Consider the following 22,077-nt stretch of genomic DNA (forward strand, 5'->3'; position numbering starts at 1 on the left):
CACTGCCCTGATTCCCACAGCAAAATGAATTAAATAAAATTTATCGAATGGAAAAACTAGCTTGAATCATTAGGGAGGTGGGGCAAGAGAGAGAAAGATGAGAGAGAGGGAAGAAAGACAAATGACAGCTCTTTATATATTAACAGGGTTCATAAATTATTGCACAGTGCTTACAGTATGTGCAGCGTTTGGAGAATGAATACGAATGATATTCAGTTAATAAATGTGTCGTGAGAAAGAAAAGTGAAGCTTGAAGAGTTTCATGATGTGGATCTGCACTCTAACCCTGAGACATTATGTGATTTCTCTATTAGTATGCTGCAACTGGCGGGCTACTTAAAGTGGTTTCAGCATTCCTCAGCAGGAAACTGATAATCTTGTTGACTACTCAGAGAGTTCAACAATCTGTTTGGCCAGAAAGTAGGATGACGAAAGCAAAGCGTCTTGATAACGCTGATTGCCTGCAAGTAAGTCAAACATGGTGATTTGTGTCCTTGTGTACTTTGAGATAAAAAATGTTTTTCATTTGCACTCTATAACATCCTATGCCAATGAATGTACCATCAAAAAGAAAAGTGCCTTTAGCTAAAAAAAACAATGCACCCTTTTGACATATGGTTAACTGAATGTTTTATTTAACTTTTATCAGCAACCTTCCCACTGTCAGCAGATGAGAAATACCGTAGCAACTTTGCAAATGTTAACATGGAAGAGCGGTAACACTTAGTATTATCTTTCCCTTCATCATGAATTTGCCATCAAAGGCAAATTCATCAAATTCTGTCTTCAATATTCTTTTAATTTCAGTTCTCATCTCTCTGTTCTCAGCGACAGTGTAGATGAAAGAGAGGAGAAAGAGGATGGGAGAACTTCATTACTGAGTGAACTTCTGACCTACACTGAACAGTCAAAGATTGAATGTAAACTAAACTGCTGAAGAAAAGAGGTGTATTCGTAGGTGTGCATGTACAGTAAGCGTGAACATGTCTGTTTACATGCGTGCTTGTCTCTTCCTGTCTTTAAACCTGTGACGAGTACGAGCTGTGTGATGCTTTGCCATCGGCTGACAAGCTTTCAGTGACTCCATTTGGTTACACATTTTGAACATTTCATTCTAGTCCCTCAACTTGACAACCAAGACTCTGTGGCATTTTGTGTTTGGAGAGGAAATGAGTTGAATTGAGGATTATAAATGACAGTTCATTTTATTTATTTTTCCAGCTTTAACACTGCAACATGAGGTTGTGCCCCAGCTAAGCTTTTCCTTTAAAGCCTCGGATGAAACAGGAAGGAAGTGTTTTCTCTTATTGAGAGCTTGTCTACAGTCAGTGGGGCTTCAAAGTCTTTTGGCTGAATGCCGTTATTTGAAAGGGCTCCCCGAGGAAAGCAACCACCTGGCTTGGTGCAGCGATAGGCAGTCAAATCACAGCAGCAGGGTTGTGGGGGGGGGGGGTTGAGTACTTTGCAGCATCAAAAAACAAGCTGCATGGATTGGATTGTCATGGCAACTGGGCTGGGTTAGCATTTGAAGTGGAAGGGAAGGGAACGGAAGAAGAAAGAAAAGAGAGAGAGTCAGCCTCTGTGTACCAGTTGACTCATAAAACAGTCCTCTCAAATTTTAAATGTCAGTTTACTCAAAGCATCAGTGTTTAAATGTCTAAGACATAAATTCAATCGATTTAGCATAATCAAAACTAATAGCGCAAATCAATGACTGAGAGATTTAAATGGTCCCTTCTGACCTGTGATGGTAGCCTTTTTACTTTTTACTTACACGTTGTATTGAATGTGACCATAACAGTCACTGTCCAGCGAACATTTCATTAGGAAACACTCTAGTGAGTCTCGCAAAATCCCTCACAATGATGTTAATGAGGGACAGAAGAAAAGAAATTAAACAAAAACAACAGTGTCATGGGGACAGAGGTGGAAAAAGTACTAAAATATTGTACTCAAGTTAAAGTACCAATACTTTGATGAAATATTACTCAAGTACAAGTGAAATTACCTATCTGAAAAATGACTCAGGTAAGAGTAATAAGTAGTTCATTTAAAATGTACTTTAAGTAAAAGTTACTTAGTTACCATAAACATTTTTTTTAGCCAGTGTCCTACATAGGGCTGCACAATTAATCGCAATTTTATCGAAATCGCAATATGGACTAGTGCAATATCCAAATCGCAGAGGGGCGCAATATTTCTTAAAGGCAAAATACTGTATGTGTCAAACCATTCTGAATGAAGTATTGTGGTGCTGCAGAGACGTCTCGGCCCAGGGACGGACTGGGCTAAAAAAACAGCCCTGGACTTTCCCCCAAATAGGCCCATCATCCGGCCATTCGCCCCTAGCTGTGCGCGACAGACACTAGCCAGGATGTCCTGATACTATGCCACAATACTGTAGCCTATCATACAAGGCATTCACAGCAAGTAACATCTCAAAACCAATGATGATAATTGGGGTATTAGCCATTTGCGGTTGGTACCATCTTTACAACTAAACACTCGCTGTAGAGAGTGGTAAGCAACAAATTGTTCCAGGCTGTGACTATCTGACTTGGACCGTTTGAAACATTGTGATGTAGAGCATCCTGGGACATCCTTGTACTTCCCTGCACTCTCCCTGTCATCTTTTGTGATGCAACTCTCTTCAAACTGAATAAACAAATGATTTTAAAGATAGGTTATTAGCGATTATTGATGATATATGCTTTGTGTTAAAGAATTAGCATTGAATAATCTACTTAATATTTTGTCAATGTCATATTACACTTTGATTCATATTAAGGCTGTGAAATGATGAAAATTACTAGGCCCTATCAATTTGGTCTGTGAAGCTTTCACAAACAACCATCAGGTCTTTGCCAGTTCCACAATAGTAAACGCAAATATGAAAGACAAGGAAAAACTGCACTCTGATGGAAGACAGACAGAAAGTGCAAGCTAGAATTTTTTGGTTAAACTTTTGGTTAAATTTGGTGACTTATTTAGCCCCCTTCCCTGTTTGTTAGCACGTTTAAAGTGGTACCAATGCATGTCTGATGTTTTACCGTTTAATTCAATACCAGAGTCTTCACCCTAGCAGCAAAAGTGAGCTCACTACAACCTCTCATATACAACAAAGTGACGTTAAGTTTGACAGCACTAAATGGCACGATAATTTTCATTATCATGATGCATGTTGATAGCTGACTATGCAATCCGCTAAGATCCTATTATAATGTGTCCTGCTCCTGGCACTTACCAGTAGGCCTACCTCTTGCTGATGTGAAATTAACTGCTGTCTGTCCCTCATCATGACCAGGCTGTGGATTGGTGATAGCCAGACTAGTAGGCCGACTCTTCTTCCTCAGTTTTCTTTTTACACGTAGCATATACAGTAAGTGATCGTATTAGTGCCCCTTGCTGTGGGCTGTTAATATCGCTTCATTAGACTTTTTTTGTGCCGACAGCCGCCGGTTGGACGGCCGTTCTGGACGGCCGTTCTGGACGGCCGTTCTGGACTTTTCCCGCACACACAGATTGTCAGACTGTCCCGGCCTACAAATCCTATCCTACAGACCTACAATCTTTGTTTGGTACAGATCCTCACAAAAATCACACTATAATCATTAAAACATTTTAATATTTAATATTAGTCAATGAAAATGAGAAAAAAATGATACAAACATGATCATTCCGTTCAATATCGTGAATCATACTGCAATCGCAATATCAGTCAAAATAATCGCAATTAGGGCTGAAACGATTCTTCGAGTAACTCGAATAATTCAATTACTAAAAATCCTCAATGCAAAATTCTTTGCCTCGAAGCTTTGTTTAATTAATGTAACTAACGTACGGCTCACTGTGTCTCCGCACGGACGATTATTACTTGCGCACAACGGGATAGTGAAAATAGGGAGGAGTTAAGAGAAGAGACAGGCGAGAGAAAACGACAGAAAGTTTGGGATCATGTTAAGCTGCAAACATGCAAAACATCCAGTCTACTCATCCATTCCACGGAACGAACCCGACACACCGCGCTGTTTTACACAACTAGCCTACAGCATGCTACTCTGCAAATAGCGATGTTTTACAAACAAGCTAAAACGAAAGCTTTCGGTTTGTAATCTAACTGTTTATTAGTTTGCTACTAATCTTGAAATTTTGACAAATGTCTGTAAACTTAGCTGCTGCCGCAGACAAACCAGCCCCTTCCCCCCTGGAGCATGGCTACTTAATATGCACGTGAATGACATCACCGGACCATGCCGGTGATGTCTGCATTCTTTCTCCTCACTCAGTATTAGCCTTCTTAAAATGTGTAGTGTAGTTGAATAGCTGTGCTGTAAGCTTTGTATAGTCACATTTACCTGGGCTCAGTGAACAGCTCTTTTGCATATCCAGTGCAAAGAGCCAGAGGCAATTAAGAGGAAGGGGGCGAAAAAGATTTACATTTGGGCCACCAAAAATGTACTTTTGCCAACAGAGGGGGCTTGGTGGCCCATGTGGCCTGTGCTTAAAAATATTAACATCTATCCCTTTGAAGTACCAATGCACAAATACTTACCAAAACATGCTTCCGCAGATTAGATGTGGAGTTATTGAATGCTGCCAGTTCAGTCACCTTTGGCAGGCACATCTGGCATTGTATGATGATACTATTGGCCCTCTTGAATTTAAATGAAAAACAAATGTGGACGATAACCGCATATTTTTTATTTATTTTTTTACTTTTTGCTCGCGGAAGTTACAGGAGAACAGATATCATGTGATCTGAAATACAATGAAAGCAATAATTGTGTAGTTATCCTCATCGACTGTCTTCTATCCTACATTCAAGAGTTTATGGTTTAAGTTGCTCGTCACTTTATCTTTGAGGATGGACAGTTTTTCGTCAGTTAACTCAGTAACGTATGGGATTTGTAATGTAGCGAAATGAAATACTTAACTCAAAACGTAATCAAGTACATTTTAAATTACAGATTTTAAAAACTACTGGAAAGATACAAAATACACAACAAAACTACTCAATACAGTAACGTGAGTAAATGTATTTTCGTTACTTTCCACCTCTGCATGGGGATCAGAGATCCCCCATTATAAGACATTAGGGACAAGGAAGAATTTAATGGTCATAGCGGTTAGTCTTCCTTTGACATTTCTTTCTGATTCTTGAGTACTACATGCAGCCTTCACGGGTTCAGCTTGGCGACACTGACAGACCGGTGCAGAGGAGAAAAAAATCCAAGCATAAACAAGCTGACACTGACTGATTCAGCTGTGTTGTGATGCAGAACTCAGAACAGCTCAGTTCTGTCGCAGCCATGCAAATATCTAACTGACAGCTACAACAGCAGCCCGACCTCCGCTGCACATTTAAATCTATTCAAATCATGGCTATGTCAGAATGACAAGTCCAAAGTCCAGCTAAAGCCGCTGCCTGTGGGGCTATAAGCTAGTACAGAGCCTTACTTCTGACATTTCAGGGTAACGCTTCACCTTAGGCTCAGCTTATTCACTGCCTGCAATCAAATTACTCCCAGTTGCCGAGGAGGATAATGTTACTATACTGGATGGAATATATAAAAAAATGAATAATCGGCTTGTTATTACTAATGCGCTACTACTGTCATTATTTATCGAGCATGGCATTATTATTGCAGCAAAACCAATAAATGAACTGGGCAGGTAATAATGATGAGGTAATCAGTATGTCCACAGAGAGAGGTGTGCTTAGGCAGGGGAAGACAGACAGAATCACAGACGGCGACAGAGACAGAATTGAACAAAAACAAAGAGAGTGAACATGAAGTAGACCTTTCAGCTGACTGCAGGCTATTGAGCAGGGATAAAGTCAATTTACCGGCAGCACTGATAACTGTACATCTCAGTGCGCCACATCAAAATTTCATTAAGCCCTTTCTTTGGCACCCATACATTTTTTACGCTTGAAATAAGTTGTTTTGTTACACTCACTTGACAATGTTCAAGTGAGTGTAACAAGACAGCTAAAGGGAAAGGCGGTGTAATTATTTGAGTCATCCTCATCAATGGTACGTCTCTCTTTCTTCATCCACGCTTCCTTTCCCGCTCTGCTTTCTCATTCCTGTGACCGCGTGCAACATCTCCGTCATACAAATACTGAGCACTCGATGTCCAGCTATGTTCTGTGTGAACAACTGTGTCAGATGAAATGAATCAACATAATAGACATCACTTTTGAATAAGTGGCCCAGAAATAGGCCGGCATAAATGTTATAAATACATCGACCCATGAGACAATGAGAAGCTTAATCATCCTCATCACTCTGCTGCCATAATTTAAACATCCAGTCACACAGAGCACCCTTGATTGGGCCAACACAAGCTGTTGTTTGTTAGCAGTCCTACCGTACAAGAGCACTTAGTCTAACAATAAGTATCGTATATATTATTATATCATCAATGACTAATATGAGCTTCATATATATATATATATATATATATATATATATATATATATATATATATATATATATATATATATATATATATATATACACACTATACGTCAAAAGTTTGGGATCACTTAGAAATTTCCATTCCACTCCATTATAGACAGAATACCAGCTAAGATCAGTTGTATTGTTTTTTTTAACCAGGGCAGCAGTTTTCAGATTACATTATGTGCTTACATAATTGCAAAAGGGTTCTCCAATGTTTTCTCAGTTAGCCTTTTAAAATGATATCGATTAGTAAACAGAATGTGCCTTTGGAGCATTGGATGAATGGTTGCTGATGGGCAATGTATATATTGCATTAAAGATCAGCCACTTCTTTCTACAACAGTGGAGAACCCTTTTTTAATTATGTAAGCACATAATGTAATCTGAAAACTGCTGCCCTGATTAAAAAAACAATACAACTGATTTTAGCTGGTATTCTGTCTATAATGGAGTGGAATGGAAATTTCTAAGTGACCCCAAACTTTTGACTGGTAGTATATATATATATAGATATATATATACACACACACACACACACACACACACACACACATATATATATATATATACTGTATATTTTTTCATCCAGATGATTCCCTGCTTATTAACTTGAGGGCCATCAAAATGTACAATATAAATCCTGAATATTGAGCTGAATATACCTTTTGTGCAGGTTTACATTCTGTAATAGTGTAACTTATTAAATTATGTTAAAAGTATGCATGTGTCTTCCAATTAAAAACTCAAATAATTTTCTCTAACCCCACTTTTCGGCAGTGAAGTGCCTTACCAAGAGAAAAAAAAAAGAGAGGGATGCTGTTTTTTTTTTTTTTTTTTAAATACTACCATCTATGACTACTGGTACAGTAGGTAAGACAAACAGACAAAAGAAGAGAAACATCTTACCATATAATGAACTCCCATGTAAAATGATGATGTTAAATCAACACTCTCTTAACACAGTCTCACAAAGGAAGTATTTATTGCAGGGCTATTGATTGGATTGAATTGCATTACTGTATATTTTGAGGTTGTTGTTTTGTCCAACCACTGTACATTATATATATATATATTATTACTGGCTGTGGGCCGTAACTGTTATCCTTCACTTGCTGCTACAACATTATTTATGTGATTGGTTAAGCTTATCACGTGAATCCAGGGTGTCTGAGCTGCCCAGTCAGAGCTGCTGCTATCGCTAAGTCATCTCCGGTCCCCGGGCAGACCCAGTGGAGGCGCAGAGACTTACACTGAACAGTGTTGGCACCAACGGAGCCTTTAATCACCAGGTTCTAACGGACAAAAAGCCCTCTTTCCGGATCTGTGGCTCCAAGTTTTGTGAACGGACTCCAGTTGTTCAGAAGAGGAAATGTCCCTGGTCCTTATCCTCAGTGTTACTTTGTGTGTATGCCTGCTTGAGCATGTATTTGTCTACCCGTAGACCAGCACAGTGCAGTGGAAAAGAAGTCCTGATCGGAATTCAAAGAGAAAAACAAGACTAACTCAAGCGCAAACAAAGCCTTCTGAAGTCATCCAGGAACTGCTAATCCAAAAGAGTTTGGCAACGCTTTTCTTTCTTTTAACACTTTTCTTTTTCTGCTTTTGACTCTCAGCTCTGATAAATAGGGATTTACTCTACAACACCAAGTCCACACATACCCAGGCCACTGTATTTCTACATTATAGTTCTGTCAGAGCAGATCAGCAGTTTACATTCTCTTGTTTTAGGGTGGTCGCTCTGAGCCAAGATGTTGTTCATGCCACCTAATAAAAAATTGGAAGATGGAAAAAAGTTATCCTTGCTTTACATTGTGTTGTAGAAAACAAAATGGCATGGAATGACTGGCTGTCCACTGTCATAATATTTAAGCGATGCAGTGACAACAGTGACAAAAACCAATGAAGAACCAATAACATCTACAGCATAAAGACTCCGTACAGATCCAGAGCTCACTTCAGCCATTTTCACATATGAATTCCGAACTATGTCTGAGGAATTAGGTCCCAACATAGTCCGGAGTTTCCTTTTCACACATGTAACACACAACAGGAGATTTTCAGATGGAAATACTCTGTTGGATTTAGACGAGGGGTGGCGCTGGGTAGAGTGTGCAGCAGACAAGACATGACGCAGATCACACTGCGTCACAGAGCCGTTTATAATTTGGCCATAAACAAACAAGTCTCTTGCTGTTCCTTCAATTTGTCTGACAATTTTGGCTTCGGCCCTTCCCGACAGAAGTTCCCATCATCTCTCCAGTTAGACATTTTTGTTGCCGTCTCCCTATAAATCCCCCTTTTCTTCACCCTGGGTACATTGTTTTCTTCCTGTTTTGCATGAGCATAAAACGTCATCAACACGCTGACTCACTTGCTGCGAATCTTTACACAGATTTTTTACAAGGGAGCTGGCAGGGTAAAGAGGGGTTGAGGTCCGTTCCAACTGATTCGGACATTTGACTTTTGTGACCTGAATACGGTCCATCATTTGGATGCAAACAACAAGACTTTGCCAGTTTCTGTGACTACAGTGCAGCTCTTGCTCTTGAATTGCTATGAGAAAATACATCCAAAATGTAACAAAAATGACAGGTGTATCTGCAGACTGATCATTTTTCTGAAGACCACCCCGATTAAACTCATGCAATCTGATATAGAATATGATTTTCTGGATACTGTGATGGATCCCCACTGGGCAGCAGCTTAATTGTGGCTTAATAGTCATGTCTAATTGATATTCAACAATGTAAAGGTATAATGATGAGAGTAGTTGATTGAAGGGCTGGGCCATATGAAAGAAAGATGAGCAACAGGAGATGAATGAACTTAACACAGAATGAAACATAACTAACTTCCACTGTAATAATGCCACTGTACTAAAATAAGAAGAAACCCGCAAATTCGATAATTATGGATTATTAAAAGGATTTATTAAAATGTCTGCAAAGTTTCCAACCCAATCATTAATGCTAAGTCACACATGATAGGTGGGTTGAGCTGGCTGCTTTTAAAAATGGTATAGCAATTTTACATCAGCACAGGTCCAATCTCCTAAAAGCCAGCCTAAATGATCTCACCAAAATGCTAATGTGGCATGAAAGTAACTTGTTAAGTAACGGGGGCATGAGATAAGTCATTTTGTTCATCATGATCTTCTTGTTCTTCTTTTCTCTCGGTTTTTCTGTCTGTCTCTGTTTCTCACTATTGGTTCAGATAAAATAGTGTGCCTGTGTGCCAGGCTACAACTTGGCAGAGGTCACAATTCACTTTCAGGAGATTGGCTGCAGATTTATGCCTTGTCTTTCACAACTATATAGTGCTGACGGAGGTGGAGGAGCGGCAGCCTCGGTAATCACAGAAAATTGCTGCGTTGGTGGAAACAGATGTGTAAACTCCACTATGACGGAGTGTTTGCACATCGAGTGTGTGTTAATACAGTCTAAACCCAAAACAGCCTTACTCATGCTCGGGATTAGGTCAATTATGAGGCTCATTCAGAAATACCCCACACACACCGGCTGCCAAGTGGGGAGTCAGGTTTTGGCCCGGGGTTAACTGTCTTTCACCTCTGAATATCATTTAATGCCATATGCTGAGTGCTTGTCTAGTGAATGTCCCGAAATTGGCACACTCCTAAAACACATATCTCCCAGAAGAAAGCATTTAACCTTTTATTATAACTACAGCCTGCTCAGGAGAGCACACACACACACAAGAAAACAATGATATCTATTCAAATTGGCAACATTCTCGAGAATATGAGCGGATACCGAAAGAGAATGTGACATTTACAAGGTGTGTGCTGTTGCATGGCAACCATGGCAACTAAACCAAAAGACTGTTCATTTGACTGAGTCAGTCCACCTCTCAGTGTTGAATAGCTCCTCCCCTTGAAGTCAGGCTCAACCAACAGGAGCAGAAATTATTTTTAACCTACGAAAGAAGCACCTGTTCCTGGTTGGACATTACAAGAATGTTGGTGTGCGAGTGTAGGTGCCTACATGTGTGACTTCATGTAAGTGAATGGGTGTGTAGAGCCGGGTGCTGGTACGCGTGCATGTTTGTTCATGGCATTGTAACTGGTATATGTAAAGTACCATAATCAACAATAGTGGAGGGTGAAAATGGTAACTTAGGGACTGCTCGTTATTTATTTCAGGAGCCACCGGAGGAGTTTTGGGACCTTTAGCCAAAAAAGACATGACCCTCCCCTCGCCAGTAAAACAATTTCTATGACCCTCCAATACGATTTGGAAAAAAGGCATGACCCTCCCCCAACAATTTATCAATACGTCCTGTACTGGTTTGCGTTTGGCAAATATATACAGATTCCCATTGCTTTTTACAGCCATGACCTACGTGACTAAACCTCTGCATTCTCATCTGACGCATCCCACTCCTCTGTTATGGTGTGGTGGCCATTTCAGTAGATTTACTCACTAACAATGTTGCGGAAACACAATAAGCATGGAAACTAAATGCACACTTCCTGCATTACTGCATTACTTCAAATACTAAGTTACTCCTCTAGTAAACTAGTATTCACATGAAATAAAACAATGAAATATTGAGACCATTCAGCAAGGCACTCTGGGTAACATTCAACACACAAACTGGTTGCTATGGACTCGTCACTAGGCTTTCTCCACTTCACCGTTTAAACAAAGTGGAATAAACGTATAAAATTCCAAAACTAAAACTAAAAACCCGCAATCAATTAGTAAGCTGACATCAAATGTGGCATTTAAGAAACCTTTATTGCAACCTTGGCACGGTAAAATGTCCAGACTAGTGCAACAGTCATTTTCGTTTTTTGCGTCCTGCTGCTCCCATCGTCAGCCAGGAAATACTTTTTTTTACTAAAGCAGTAAATGAAATCAGATGTATTACCTACCACCAGTTAGTTGTTTTGTGTTATTTAAGATATTTATAAACTATCTGGTCATGCCAGACGTAATTATTCCACTCTTTTTTTTTTAAACAATGCAATTATCTGTTTCAGCCACCAGGGGGCAGCTCCCCCTGCCCCACAGCAAACTCATGGGTCAGAACCATCTGGTAGCGAAGGAGGGTCGAAACTAAGAGCTACATGGAAAAATATGCACCAAACCAGCCACTTTGAAATTTTGCTGTTTCATGAATACAAAAGTTTGGTGACCCCCCCCTCTGGACTGAAAAATGTTGGTCCATTCCATAAATACCGAACGGTCCCTTAGTGACTTCTGTCATTAAAAAAATGGATTGTGTCAAGTGACTCAGAGGCACAAAGGTGACGATATGTGATATGCTATGTCTGCCTCACTTCTGAGCAAAGTATTTGTGAGTAGAAGCCAAACAATCATATTCTCAAAATAGCACCTGTACACATTTGCTAATCGGTCAACAACACAGTTTAACAAAAGCAATGTAATTGCCCATTTCAAAGTCACTGATGCAAAACTCCAAATGGGAGTGTTATTGCAAAAGCGCTCTCAAGGAAGTATATTCAAGTTCCCCATTCTTAAGTGTCATGTACTTGTTCTCGAATAAGAGAAAGCACCTCACCTTATTTAATAACTATGGAAATTGTGTCAACTTTTGAATTATAACTAAGTTTTGATGATTCGCAGTGATACTACATAAGCTGAAGTGACTTCCCTCCAACATTTATGACACCGTGGTTAATGTATATCTAACGTACGATGGAAACATGTTGGCAAAAGGTCACGATGTGGTATTCATTTACTCTGAGTTTACACGTTTGTGTTTTGCTACTCATGTTATTGTTACTGACATTATTATCACAAGCAACATCACTGTCAGCGACCGTCATCGTGATTGTTGTTGCCAGATCTCTATCTGTGTGTGTGTGTGTGTGTGTGTGTGTGTGTGTGTGTGTGTGTGTATACAAAACAGCAGGTCTTTCAATGTGAAGGAGAGAGCAGGCAGAAACACAAAAAGCCAGCCAAATGGACTCTGAACCAAACACATACAAACATGAGAGAGTTATGACTGCAGGAGTTTACATAGCAGTGCCCTGTTTAAAAATACAGCAGTGTGCAGAAATGGAACTCACGTCACACTAGAATCCACACAGTTTGCACCTGTTTTATCCACAGAGGAAAGGAAGAGATTGTGCAGTACACTTCAACTATATCAGACTGTATTAACTATCTTCAACAAGAGTGGCATTTTTCAAGCTCCTGTTTTGGCAAACGCCCACAAGTGGAGGGAGGGAAGCAAAAAAAAATCAAATTAAGCTTATCTCTGAATCCAGGGTGTCTTAGCTCGTCTCCTGGGCTGCTGCCATCGTTAAGTCCCCTCGATTACCCTGACAGACTCCATCAAGAATCAATAAAAGTATCTTATTGCATTTTCTGACAATTCTACCGTAGAATACTTTGTGTTTATAGTTGAGCCCATATTGTCAGCAGGACTTACTCTGACTGCAACAAAGGCATCAAGATGAAACTCGAGGAGTCCTTGAGTCTTGAGTCATCAAGTGAAAGGCTAGCCAGGAGGAAAAGGCTAAGAACATCACGCCTTAAACAGATCTGACACTGAGTCTTCCCTGCCGCCAAAACTAAACTTTGCCGTTCTGACCTTAAAACATGGCTGAAATCCATTGCTGGATCACACTCTGAGAGACGAACTCATGACTAGATTGAAAAAGACAAACCTCTGTATTAGCAGAAATGTCCTTCTATCACCCGTCCCCTCTCTCTGTCTCAGTGTCTCAATCACACACACGCCAACATACTGTGTACAAAGTCACTGATTTGCAAGTCACAAGTAAGTCTCAAGTCTCTATTATAAGTCCTAAAGTTTGTCGGAGTCCTTATGGAATTAGCAACGTTAAGCTAATTTGACGGTTGGCCAATCAACAATGATAGGCCACTTACGTTAGACATTGCCGATTGTTTATTAATACTAGTCTATATCCACGACGTTCCACTTCCAAGGATTGCTAGAGTGCTGTCAGAAATTCCGCTGTATCTCACTCTTTTCGGCCGGATGTCCGTCACCTTCCGCTTTCTTTGTGTTGGAATTTTAAACTCTTTGAGGACTATGGTTAACTGCTCCTCAGATCTCTGCAGGGTAAATCCAGACAGCTAGCTAGACTATCTGTCCAATCTGAGTTTTCTGTTGCACGACTAAAACAACTTTTGAACGTACACGTTCCACCAAAACAAGTTCCTTCCAGAGGCTATTTTGCAGTGGCACCATAGCTCTGTCTGGCGCTTAACCCCGACCATGATGATTGTGACTGGTTTAAAGAAATGCCAATAAACCACAGCATGTTTTTCTCCCATACCGGAATGCTGTGTGGACTAGCCAGACCCTCCTCCGCAGCGCTGTGGAGGAAGGTCTGACGAAGAGGGACTAATTAATACTAAAAGCGTAGCTCTTAGCTGATGTTAGCTAAAGACACAGCTGGCCATAGAACATTAATGTTAGCCATAGCTTACTGTGTGCAGCTTCAAATTTCAAACACAGTTGTTTTTAAAATGTATGTTTTGAACGTTGCCATTGGCTACAGCATGTTCCTTATTCTTGATTGTGATAATCTTTGTGATGTCCCACCTTTTGTCTGTCTGCACCTCTCCCTCCTGCTCGCACTAATGTGACTTTATTCAGAGAATATCCATTGTCAGAAAAATTAAGAGTTTATTAGCTGCCCTTTTTGATACCATCATTTTTCATCTTTGGGCTTAGGGAGGATATTAAGTCATACCAAGTTAAAAGCTCTGTGGCATTAAAGTCAAGGTCGAGCTGCAAGTCTTTTTCTCATTTTGTCAAGTAAAATCGAAAGTAATGAGATTCAGGACTTGAGTCTGACGAGAGTCCAAATCATATGACTCGAGTCGACAGGGCTGACGCACACAAGTAATAGCTTTAAAATTGTCTTTTAGACAGCATGAGTCAATACATAATTTGAACTAAAATATATTTATTAAATAAAAAGTATGATTTGAATCCTGTTTCGAGGCCTTCAGTAAATAGTAAAAACTGTATCCATCAAGTGTGTGTTGAAAGTGAGCGCAGTAGGCACACTGGGTACAGTTCTGCTGTGCTTCTGAAGAATCTGAGGAATGCTTATACTCTGCAGGCCATCAGGCTGGGTCTCTAACAAACACACACATAACAACTGGACGCAGCATCGCAGCCTGTTTAAATTGGTCTGCTGAACAGATGTGCAATACCATCTTGAATACACGTGAGCCAAAAATACAAGACAAGACATATTTTACGACACACACTTTTGTGTGTCGACTGTAGCACTGAGGAATATAGCGGGTGCCTTTCTTTATGCCCTAATAGAGTTTTGTCTGTGCGGCGCTTGGTATCAATTTGAGTTATTACTGTACTGTATGTGTGCGACAGGACTGCTCTCACTGCTGAGAGACAGAACAGACACCCACACACGTAAACGCGCACACACACACACAAAAGCCTCATCATTCAAAATCCTTGCTTTATGACGGAGGCACAGGAAATAATGACAAATTGATGCCAAGCAGCCTCTCTCAATTCTCTTATTGGAGAATCACGCTTATTGACCACAGACACACATTTTCCTCACAAACAAGCAAGACATAAAAAGTGCTCCTCTGTCTGTCTCTCTCTTTCCAGACAGGGAAGTCTTTCCTCATCGATTGTTGAGTAGAACTGTATACACCCTGAAGACATCACCTCTTTTCCACACAAAGTCTATTCATTTACAGGTTGCCAACATAATAGGATCCTTTCTCTGTTGATGTTTGTATTTGTATGGAGGTGTGTGTGTTCAGAGGTAAAGTCTCGGTCAGCACTCCTGTCTGTGCTCTAGTACGGCTGCAATGAAATGCCCTCATCTTGGCAAACATAAAATCAATGGTAGCTATTAATTAGTCTACCTCTAACTGCCTTTGCTGATACAGTTATACACACAAATAGAACAGGAACACATTACGCCTGTTGAGCTGTTTGCAGGCGGATTGAATTTTAAAGAATAGATAGGCTGACTAGTACAGAAGCTGTAAGTAAAAAAAAACAAAAAAAACAAACCAAACTGGAATAGCCTCTGCAAATTATGTACACACTTTCAAGGTTAAATTGAGAGGAAGTGCTTTTTAAGGTTACTGAGTCAGATATGGTCTGGTATCTTACATTTCACAACCGTGTTCCTGGTTATTATGAAAGCCTTTGCTATAATTGGGGAGGAGAAAAAAACACACAATGCATTATGGAATAATCTCACAGGTGTCAAGTTTAGCACTGCAGGTGCAGCAGTTCAGATTTCTGTGTTTTTTTCCTGCACTGCTCTTTAACTGGCTTAAGTCAAAATGGATTGTGAGAACCTCCCTACCTGGTGTGCTACTGTTCTATTATTATGAATAAAAGATGGGTCAGTGTCACCAAGCAAACATTCAAAAATGGCTACCAAGCAAAGCTAGTTGAAAGCCACTCGTACACTAAAACATGTCAAACTCAAACTTGCCTGCTTCCGATACTTCTCTAATAATCTTAAATGTACTATGATCATTTTTACAACAGGAACGCCTAACATGGCCACCACAGAATTCTAATAGTGTTGCCATGGTAATGAGTACTGGATCGTGCAATGACAGTAATACATGACAATGTTGGATAGTTTCAACCAGTCGTCTGTGAACAAATGATACCTTTGCTGTGGTAATATACCAGCTCCTTAAGCATGAAGCACTGTAACATTCCATCACAACACAATTCAAGTACTTACAGAAATCAAATCTCTGACAGCTGAGCCACATTGTGAAGCAGGATTATATTGTATATAGTTAGTAAACACAATCCATTCCATTTTTCTTTTTCCAACTGTGCCTGCGGATGCACATTCAATTAACTCTCTATCTTCTGCTGAAACCTGTTCAGATTCATGCCAAACAAAACAAGAAGGGTAGGCTGTTTTCACTTTCACTGCAGACGACAAAAGAAAACAGAAAGTATTTTGGTGGACAGTGGACACCAAAGCTTTAAATTGAGTCTGGGCTTTGCTCACAAAAAGCATTCTGGCCGACAATGGCACTGCGGAAAACGCAGCTTCCTCATTCATTTCAATGAGATTACTGCGTTGGCACATCAGGGGCTCCAGGCACAGAGGGCTCCGGGGGAAAATACGCAGGAAGAACAGCCAAAAAGTTAGCATTTTGGCTTTACTTCTACCACCATGCAATGCAAACTATTAGGCAATGCACTGCATTGGCCAATCACATATGCGTAACCACACAGTCCAGGTGGAATACCTCGAATCGGTCAACTCTTAGCATTATGCTAATTTGATGTTTAACATTTCAAAACTGAGATGGAAAAAAAACAATTACTGTCTTGCTGCTGTGATAACTTTGAATAAATCTGGGCTTAAAGACGTATAAACTGTATCTTGCAGTTAAATATCTTCAAATTTGGTTTGACTTTCATCTTTGATGTTAATGCGTCCTAAGAATTAAAACGCTGGGACTGCAATAAGAGTTTCATGTGAGCGTTACAGGTGCAAGCTTGAAGGCTCTGCAGATCCAAAACAGTTGAGTTGGCGTGCAATGTCTCACCTTGTTCTGGTCGGTCCAATACAAGAAGTAACCTTTGGGGTCGACTGTTAGAGTCACCGGGGTCACCGTGGTGGAATCCTGGAGGAAAACAAAAAAAAAGGACATCTGGAGTTAATGTGTGTGTCTGCTTACGTCTGTGTATCCCTGTCTGAGTCTGTGTTTTTATAAGAGTGCATGCTTTTGTGAGCATGGCAGAATATTCTCTTGGCAAACCAATTAATTGAGTTCTCAGGATCAAAGCCTAGTTCTTGTAATACCACTGTAAACTAGAATCTGAAATGACATTAAAAGTGCAGTTTATGTTGTAAGCATGCACCCAATAATTTCTTTCTAGGGTACTTTCCCCACCATGAACTGGCATCACCACACATGACCAAGGAGCATGGTATGTGTGTGTGTGTGTGTGTGTGTGTGTGTGTGTGTGTGTGTGTGTGTGTGTGTGTGTGTGTGTGTGTGTTCCTTTGAGACTCTTACAATCATGAACTGCAGGTTGTTTCACAGCTGATGTTTCCATTTCCCCTCTTGTAACAGACCAATGCTTTCCCACAGTTCCCACACATGGAGGGCTCCAAGCCTCACACACACACGCACAGTTTGACCCTGAGGCATACATGGCAACGCCATATTATTGGATGCTTCTATAAAAAGAAAGAGCCTTTGCTTCTTTCTTTTTTTCCTGTGTCCACAGCGGCCGTGGTTCAGCACAACAGTAGCGTATTGTCCTCCTCAATCAGCCAGGGCTGGCTGTGAGATCACAGAGATGGAAACCGCATTTGCTTCACAGAGCAAGATAATCTTCAAAGTGTCTTCAGGAGGCTTCTAATGATGTTCCTATCACAGCATTGGGAGACATAAATAATGGTCTGCACACGCTTGGCATATTTGGGTGCGACCCTATGTGACTTGCAGTGTCGGGTGTCATGAAAAGGGTTGAGCTGGGGAGCTAGTAGATAGCTGTGTAGTCTGTGTTGATGTGTAGCCGAGTATTAGTACTCTGAAATCATTTCATATTGTCTAAATACGTCAATCCCAGTTTAGGGAACCTGGCACACGTGCTCCATGATAGACCGATACTGAAATCCACCCCTTTATGAACCCACTAAAAAAATTAAAAAGAGAAAGAAAGAAAAAAAGGGAATTGAGCGGAAAGTCAACAAAGCGACCAGTTGGATGCTGGATTTGGTAATCAAAGGCATTTGCTATAGTGACGTTTTCTATGGCAACCATCATTCCGGTAAAATTTAGAGACTCGAGAGGAAACGTTTTGGTTCTGTTCACGATTGCACAATCTTTGCGGGCTTGGTTGTATGACAAAACATGCAGCTCATACCAGTACCACTGAACGCATGCAGCATACTCACATACAGTGTTTACAGAAAAAGGCCTCATGTTCGCAGTTCTTGGATACAGCATCTTAGAACCAACTGCAGACCCATATCTCTGATCGCCACTTGAGTTTTAATCCAATTTCTTCAATTTAGTTTTTACAGATAAATATCTCTTTCCCATTCTCCATGAAGACATCACTTACTCCAAGAAAACTCTATAAAATAATAATGAGTTGAATGAGTAATTTTACAGTAGGCAATATAAACCAAGTCAAGAATTCACTCATGGGGCAAGCTGTGGCGATTGATGGATTGTCTTTCATGCCAGAGAGAAAAACAAAACATGGCTTGAGAGCACTGGGAATCTGCCTAATGATGTGAGAGAAGTCATTTTCACCCGCTTCTTTCTTAATGTCCTAACTCACCATGGCCACCATTACAAACACATTAAGCCATTATTGACTCTTAGCGACGATTTCCTCATGGGTCCGCACATTTACGAGAAAAAAACACACACATTTATTTATAACATTCAGAATAATTTGCTGAGATAACTACCTCCGCAGTAGTGCTACTCATGCTTTCTTATTGTCATTTGAGTGACTTGCGAAAGTACAAACACACTTAGGGAACCGATCCCAGGCAGGAGACCTTGCCTGTTTTTGAAATGAAGAGTTAGTACCATTAGCTATCAATTGAGGATGTGTGTTCGAGAGGTGATTTGAGCGCAGCATATTTCTGTTTTGTATGCTATTGACATATTCTACTACTTTTAAGGGATTTTAGGCTCCCCCGTGGAGCTTGATAATATCTCATTTAATACGCACCAGACCAAAATGGCCTGCTACAAACATTAACTTATAAAAATCTCTGTTTACATGGACCCAGCATCATCTTTCCAGTCACTGTCAGTCATCTTAAAGATATATCTTTAAGGTCCTTTTCTGAATGTCCGCCTATCCTCCACTTAACAGACAGCAGCATTACGATACCCATTGGTGCTGAATGTACTGACTGACAAATAATAATACAACCCAGGCAGTGTTTTAAACCACAACCAGACATGTTATGAGCCACAGCAGCAGCAGCAGCAGCAGGCTGTCTGCAAGTGGCAGCAACAAAAATACAAGGTGCGTACGGGAGGGAGGTTGGGGAGATCTGGGACTATCTCACAAACATTTCGAGAGGTTTTCTGATTGCTCTTCTATTCTTTTTCAACAGTCCACGACCAGGCGGTGTGTGCTGAGGTCTGCAGTGCTTCAGACAGTCTCCTCTCGAAAACTCATGGCTGTTGTTCATACAGTACAGTGTGCCATCCTTACACAATAAACCAAACTTAACACATTTTCTGCCTCCACAGAACGTCAGCAGTGAGAGAAAATCTGTCATTTTGTAATCCCTTTTGCTCATACACATTTACATATTAGAATTGCTTGTACAATTTCCTATTGAAATAGATTAGAGTGGAGCCCAACATCAAAAGCCAAGATAAAAAGAAAATTATTTAATTCAATCCTTTTTTTCCACTGATAATCTATTATAGCTTTATCTCTTTCGGTCTGTCTCGGTATTCCTCTGTGATTCTTTCCATGAAATAATACGGTGAGGAACGAGGAAGGAAGGAAGGAGTGCGTGGGAAATGAATCGGTATCTGTGCATACGTCTGTGTTTGAGGGTGTGTGTTTTCACAGGAAAAGGCCTGATGGGCATTTGGTTCTGGAGATAGGCCCACATGTACAAACTACAGTACACAAACACGGCTGTTAGGGGAATCAGACTCACACCCCCTCTCAAAACATACAAACCAGAGAGCTGAAGGGCTGAGCGCTCATCAGTAACTACTAAATAAGTTAAGGAAATACTCAAGCTCTCTGATCTGTGTGTAAGATTGATAATTGACAGAGTGGTAGGTTTGCAAGTGTGCATAATATCCTTTCCGCCATCTGTACGGACCACATTCACACTCTTATAACACTCATGCCATCTGTGCTGTGCCTGAATCACCTGAGCGGATTATTCCACTGTGTATTTGTGAGGACGATCTTAGCACAGTTTATTACCAACACCTGAATGCCTATGCTAATCTAAATGTATGATTTACATTATTTATTGAGATTTTATTCTTCTTTAATAAATACTTTCACACAAGGCTATAACAACAGTTCCAGGCGGGCAAATCACTCTGCATTTTCAGAGAGGGAAAAGAGCAACTGGTTTCACAGAATGAAAGTAATCATGACTGTGCTCATATTCAAATGCTCATAGAGTTAAGATATACATAGGTTTGGAGAAACCAGAGGAATGTTTGCAGCTATGATTGAGAAATGAGATGGGCTGCAAAAAGATGTGAAACAAATATCACGGAAAGTCCCATTAAGAATATAGAGATATATTATTGTGACCGCATAGGAGGTGAAAACAACAGCAATAAGGTCACTCAGTTGAAATGAAATTTAAGAGCTACAGCTATAGGTTAATTCTCTACACGGGGTTATTAGAGGGATGTGTTGATTTGGGGTTTGGGGGAGGTGCAGTGCGTCATAGCGGTCTGTTAAGGCTACTACTGTTGTGTTATTGCCGGCTACTCAGCAGCAGCGTGCAATCAATTTTAATCAAGGTCATTTCACTACAGCTATATAGCCAGTAGTACGGACGAATGAATGAAAACAAAGTCCGATCGTTATTTAACTCTTGCCTGTTGGTTCCGCTGCGATCCGCGCATTGAGCCCCGATACACTTATGAATTGTTGTTAATTTATAAAAACGTGTTTTAGTGAATGGGGGAGGGGTTGGCTTAATTCACATATTTAATTACTTTAATAAGCAGAGCACATTCTCACACACAAGCGCTGTCAAACGCGCGCGCACACACACACACACACACACACACACACACATATATATATCGTAAATTGGGAACTGTAAAGCACATGTCAGTAGACAGGCTAGAACTGCTGCATTTCTTTATACAAGTAAACAGTAAGCCAAATGCAGGCAGTGCGGTCTCCTCTGACAATTAAATCTGTTGGCTACTGTTGCATGAGTAGCCTATAGATTGTGTAATACATTCTATATGCATGCAAACAAAGCGTGCAGAAAACACCCGCCAGTGGACATAAGAAAAGACTCACTGCCGGTCTCTCTCGCCATTACTTACATCATCCCATTTCATAAATTTGGTGCCCCTTCTTAGGCTCTCGGGCACGGACACTGGCTTGAGCTGCAGCGCATGAACTCCAGGCTGTGCCCCTGCCATTGCCTCATCTACTCTTCTCGACGCACGGCAGGGGTAGAAATCAGTCACTTCACTCTCTTCTACTCTTATGTCTCTTCTTCTTTTTTTGTAATCTGCTTAAAAGCCGGTTGACTTCACTACTGCTGCCAGCAGTATGTCATGCCCGCATTGACGGCGGCGTTGGCGCGTCTCGGCTTTGGAGAGCTGTACGGAGGCGGACGCAGGCGCTGCGGACCGGGGCCACTAACTGACTGAATGACTGACTGAGTCTGACTGAGCGACATGCAGCTAAAGCATACACGAGGAGAGAAAGGGAGAGAAAGAGGGAGGGAGAGAGAGAGAGAGAAGGAGGGGAGATCTGAATAAGTTACACGTCTGGTTTCAAAGTCAATGCAGGATCGATGCTTGAAGTGATCTAGCGCCTCCGTGCGACCGAGGCAAGATGATGGTAAGAAGTGGCCCAAAGCTCAATTTGCATTCTGTAATATTGCAAGGTA

The 22,077-nt window shown here is 40.7% G+C and overlaps 1 protein-coding gene across 4 annotated transcripts in view; it reads right to left on the bottom strand.

Annotated features, from left to right (window-relative positions):
- plcb1l (phospholipase C beta 1-like) overlaps positions 1 to 21,853 on the bottom strand; it is a 121,153-nt gene extending 99,300 nt beyond the window's left edge. For 3 of the 4 annotated variants that reach the window (XM_078274326.1, XM_078274325.1, XM_078274329.1), the window contains exons 1-2: positions 21,503 to 21,853; positions 17,018 to 17,095 (exon numbers count right to left, since the gene is read on the bottom strand). In XM_078274326.1, the coding sequence (XP_078130452.1) occupies positions 17,018 to 17,095; positions 21,503 to 21,601 (177 nt within the window). In that variant the 5' untranslated portion in view covers positions 21,602 to 21,853. Of the gene's footprint in view, positions 1 to 16,191; positions 16,311 to 17,017; positions 17,096 to 21,502 lie in introns of those variants that run through there. The other variant, XM_078274327.1, reaches the window with a different exon arrangement.
- Positions 21,854 to 22,077: the final 224 nt, after the last annotated feature.

Source organism: Sander vitreus, chromosome 18 (genome assembly GCF_031162955.1).
Source record: "Sander vitreus isolate 19-12246 chromosome 18, sanVit1, whole genome shotgun sequence".
In the NCBI taxonomy this organism is placed as follows: domain Eukaryota; kingdom Metazoa; phylum Chordata; class Actinopteri; order Perciformes; family Percidae; genus Sander; species Sander vitreus.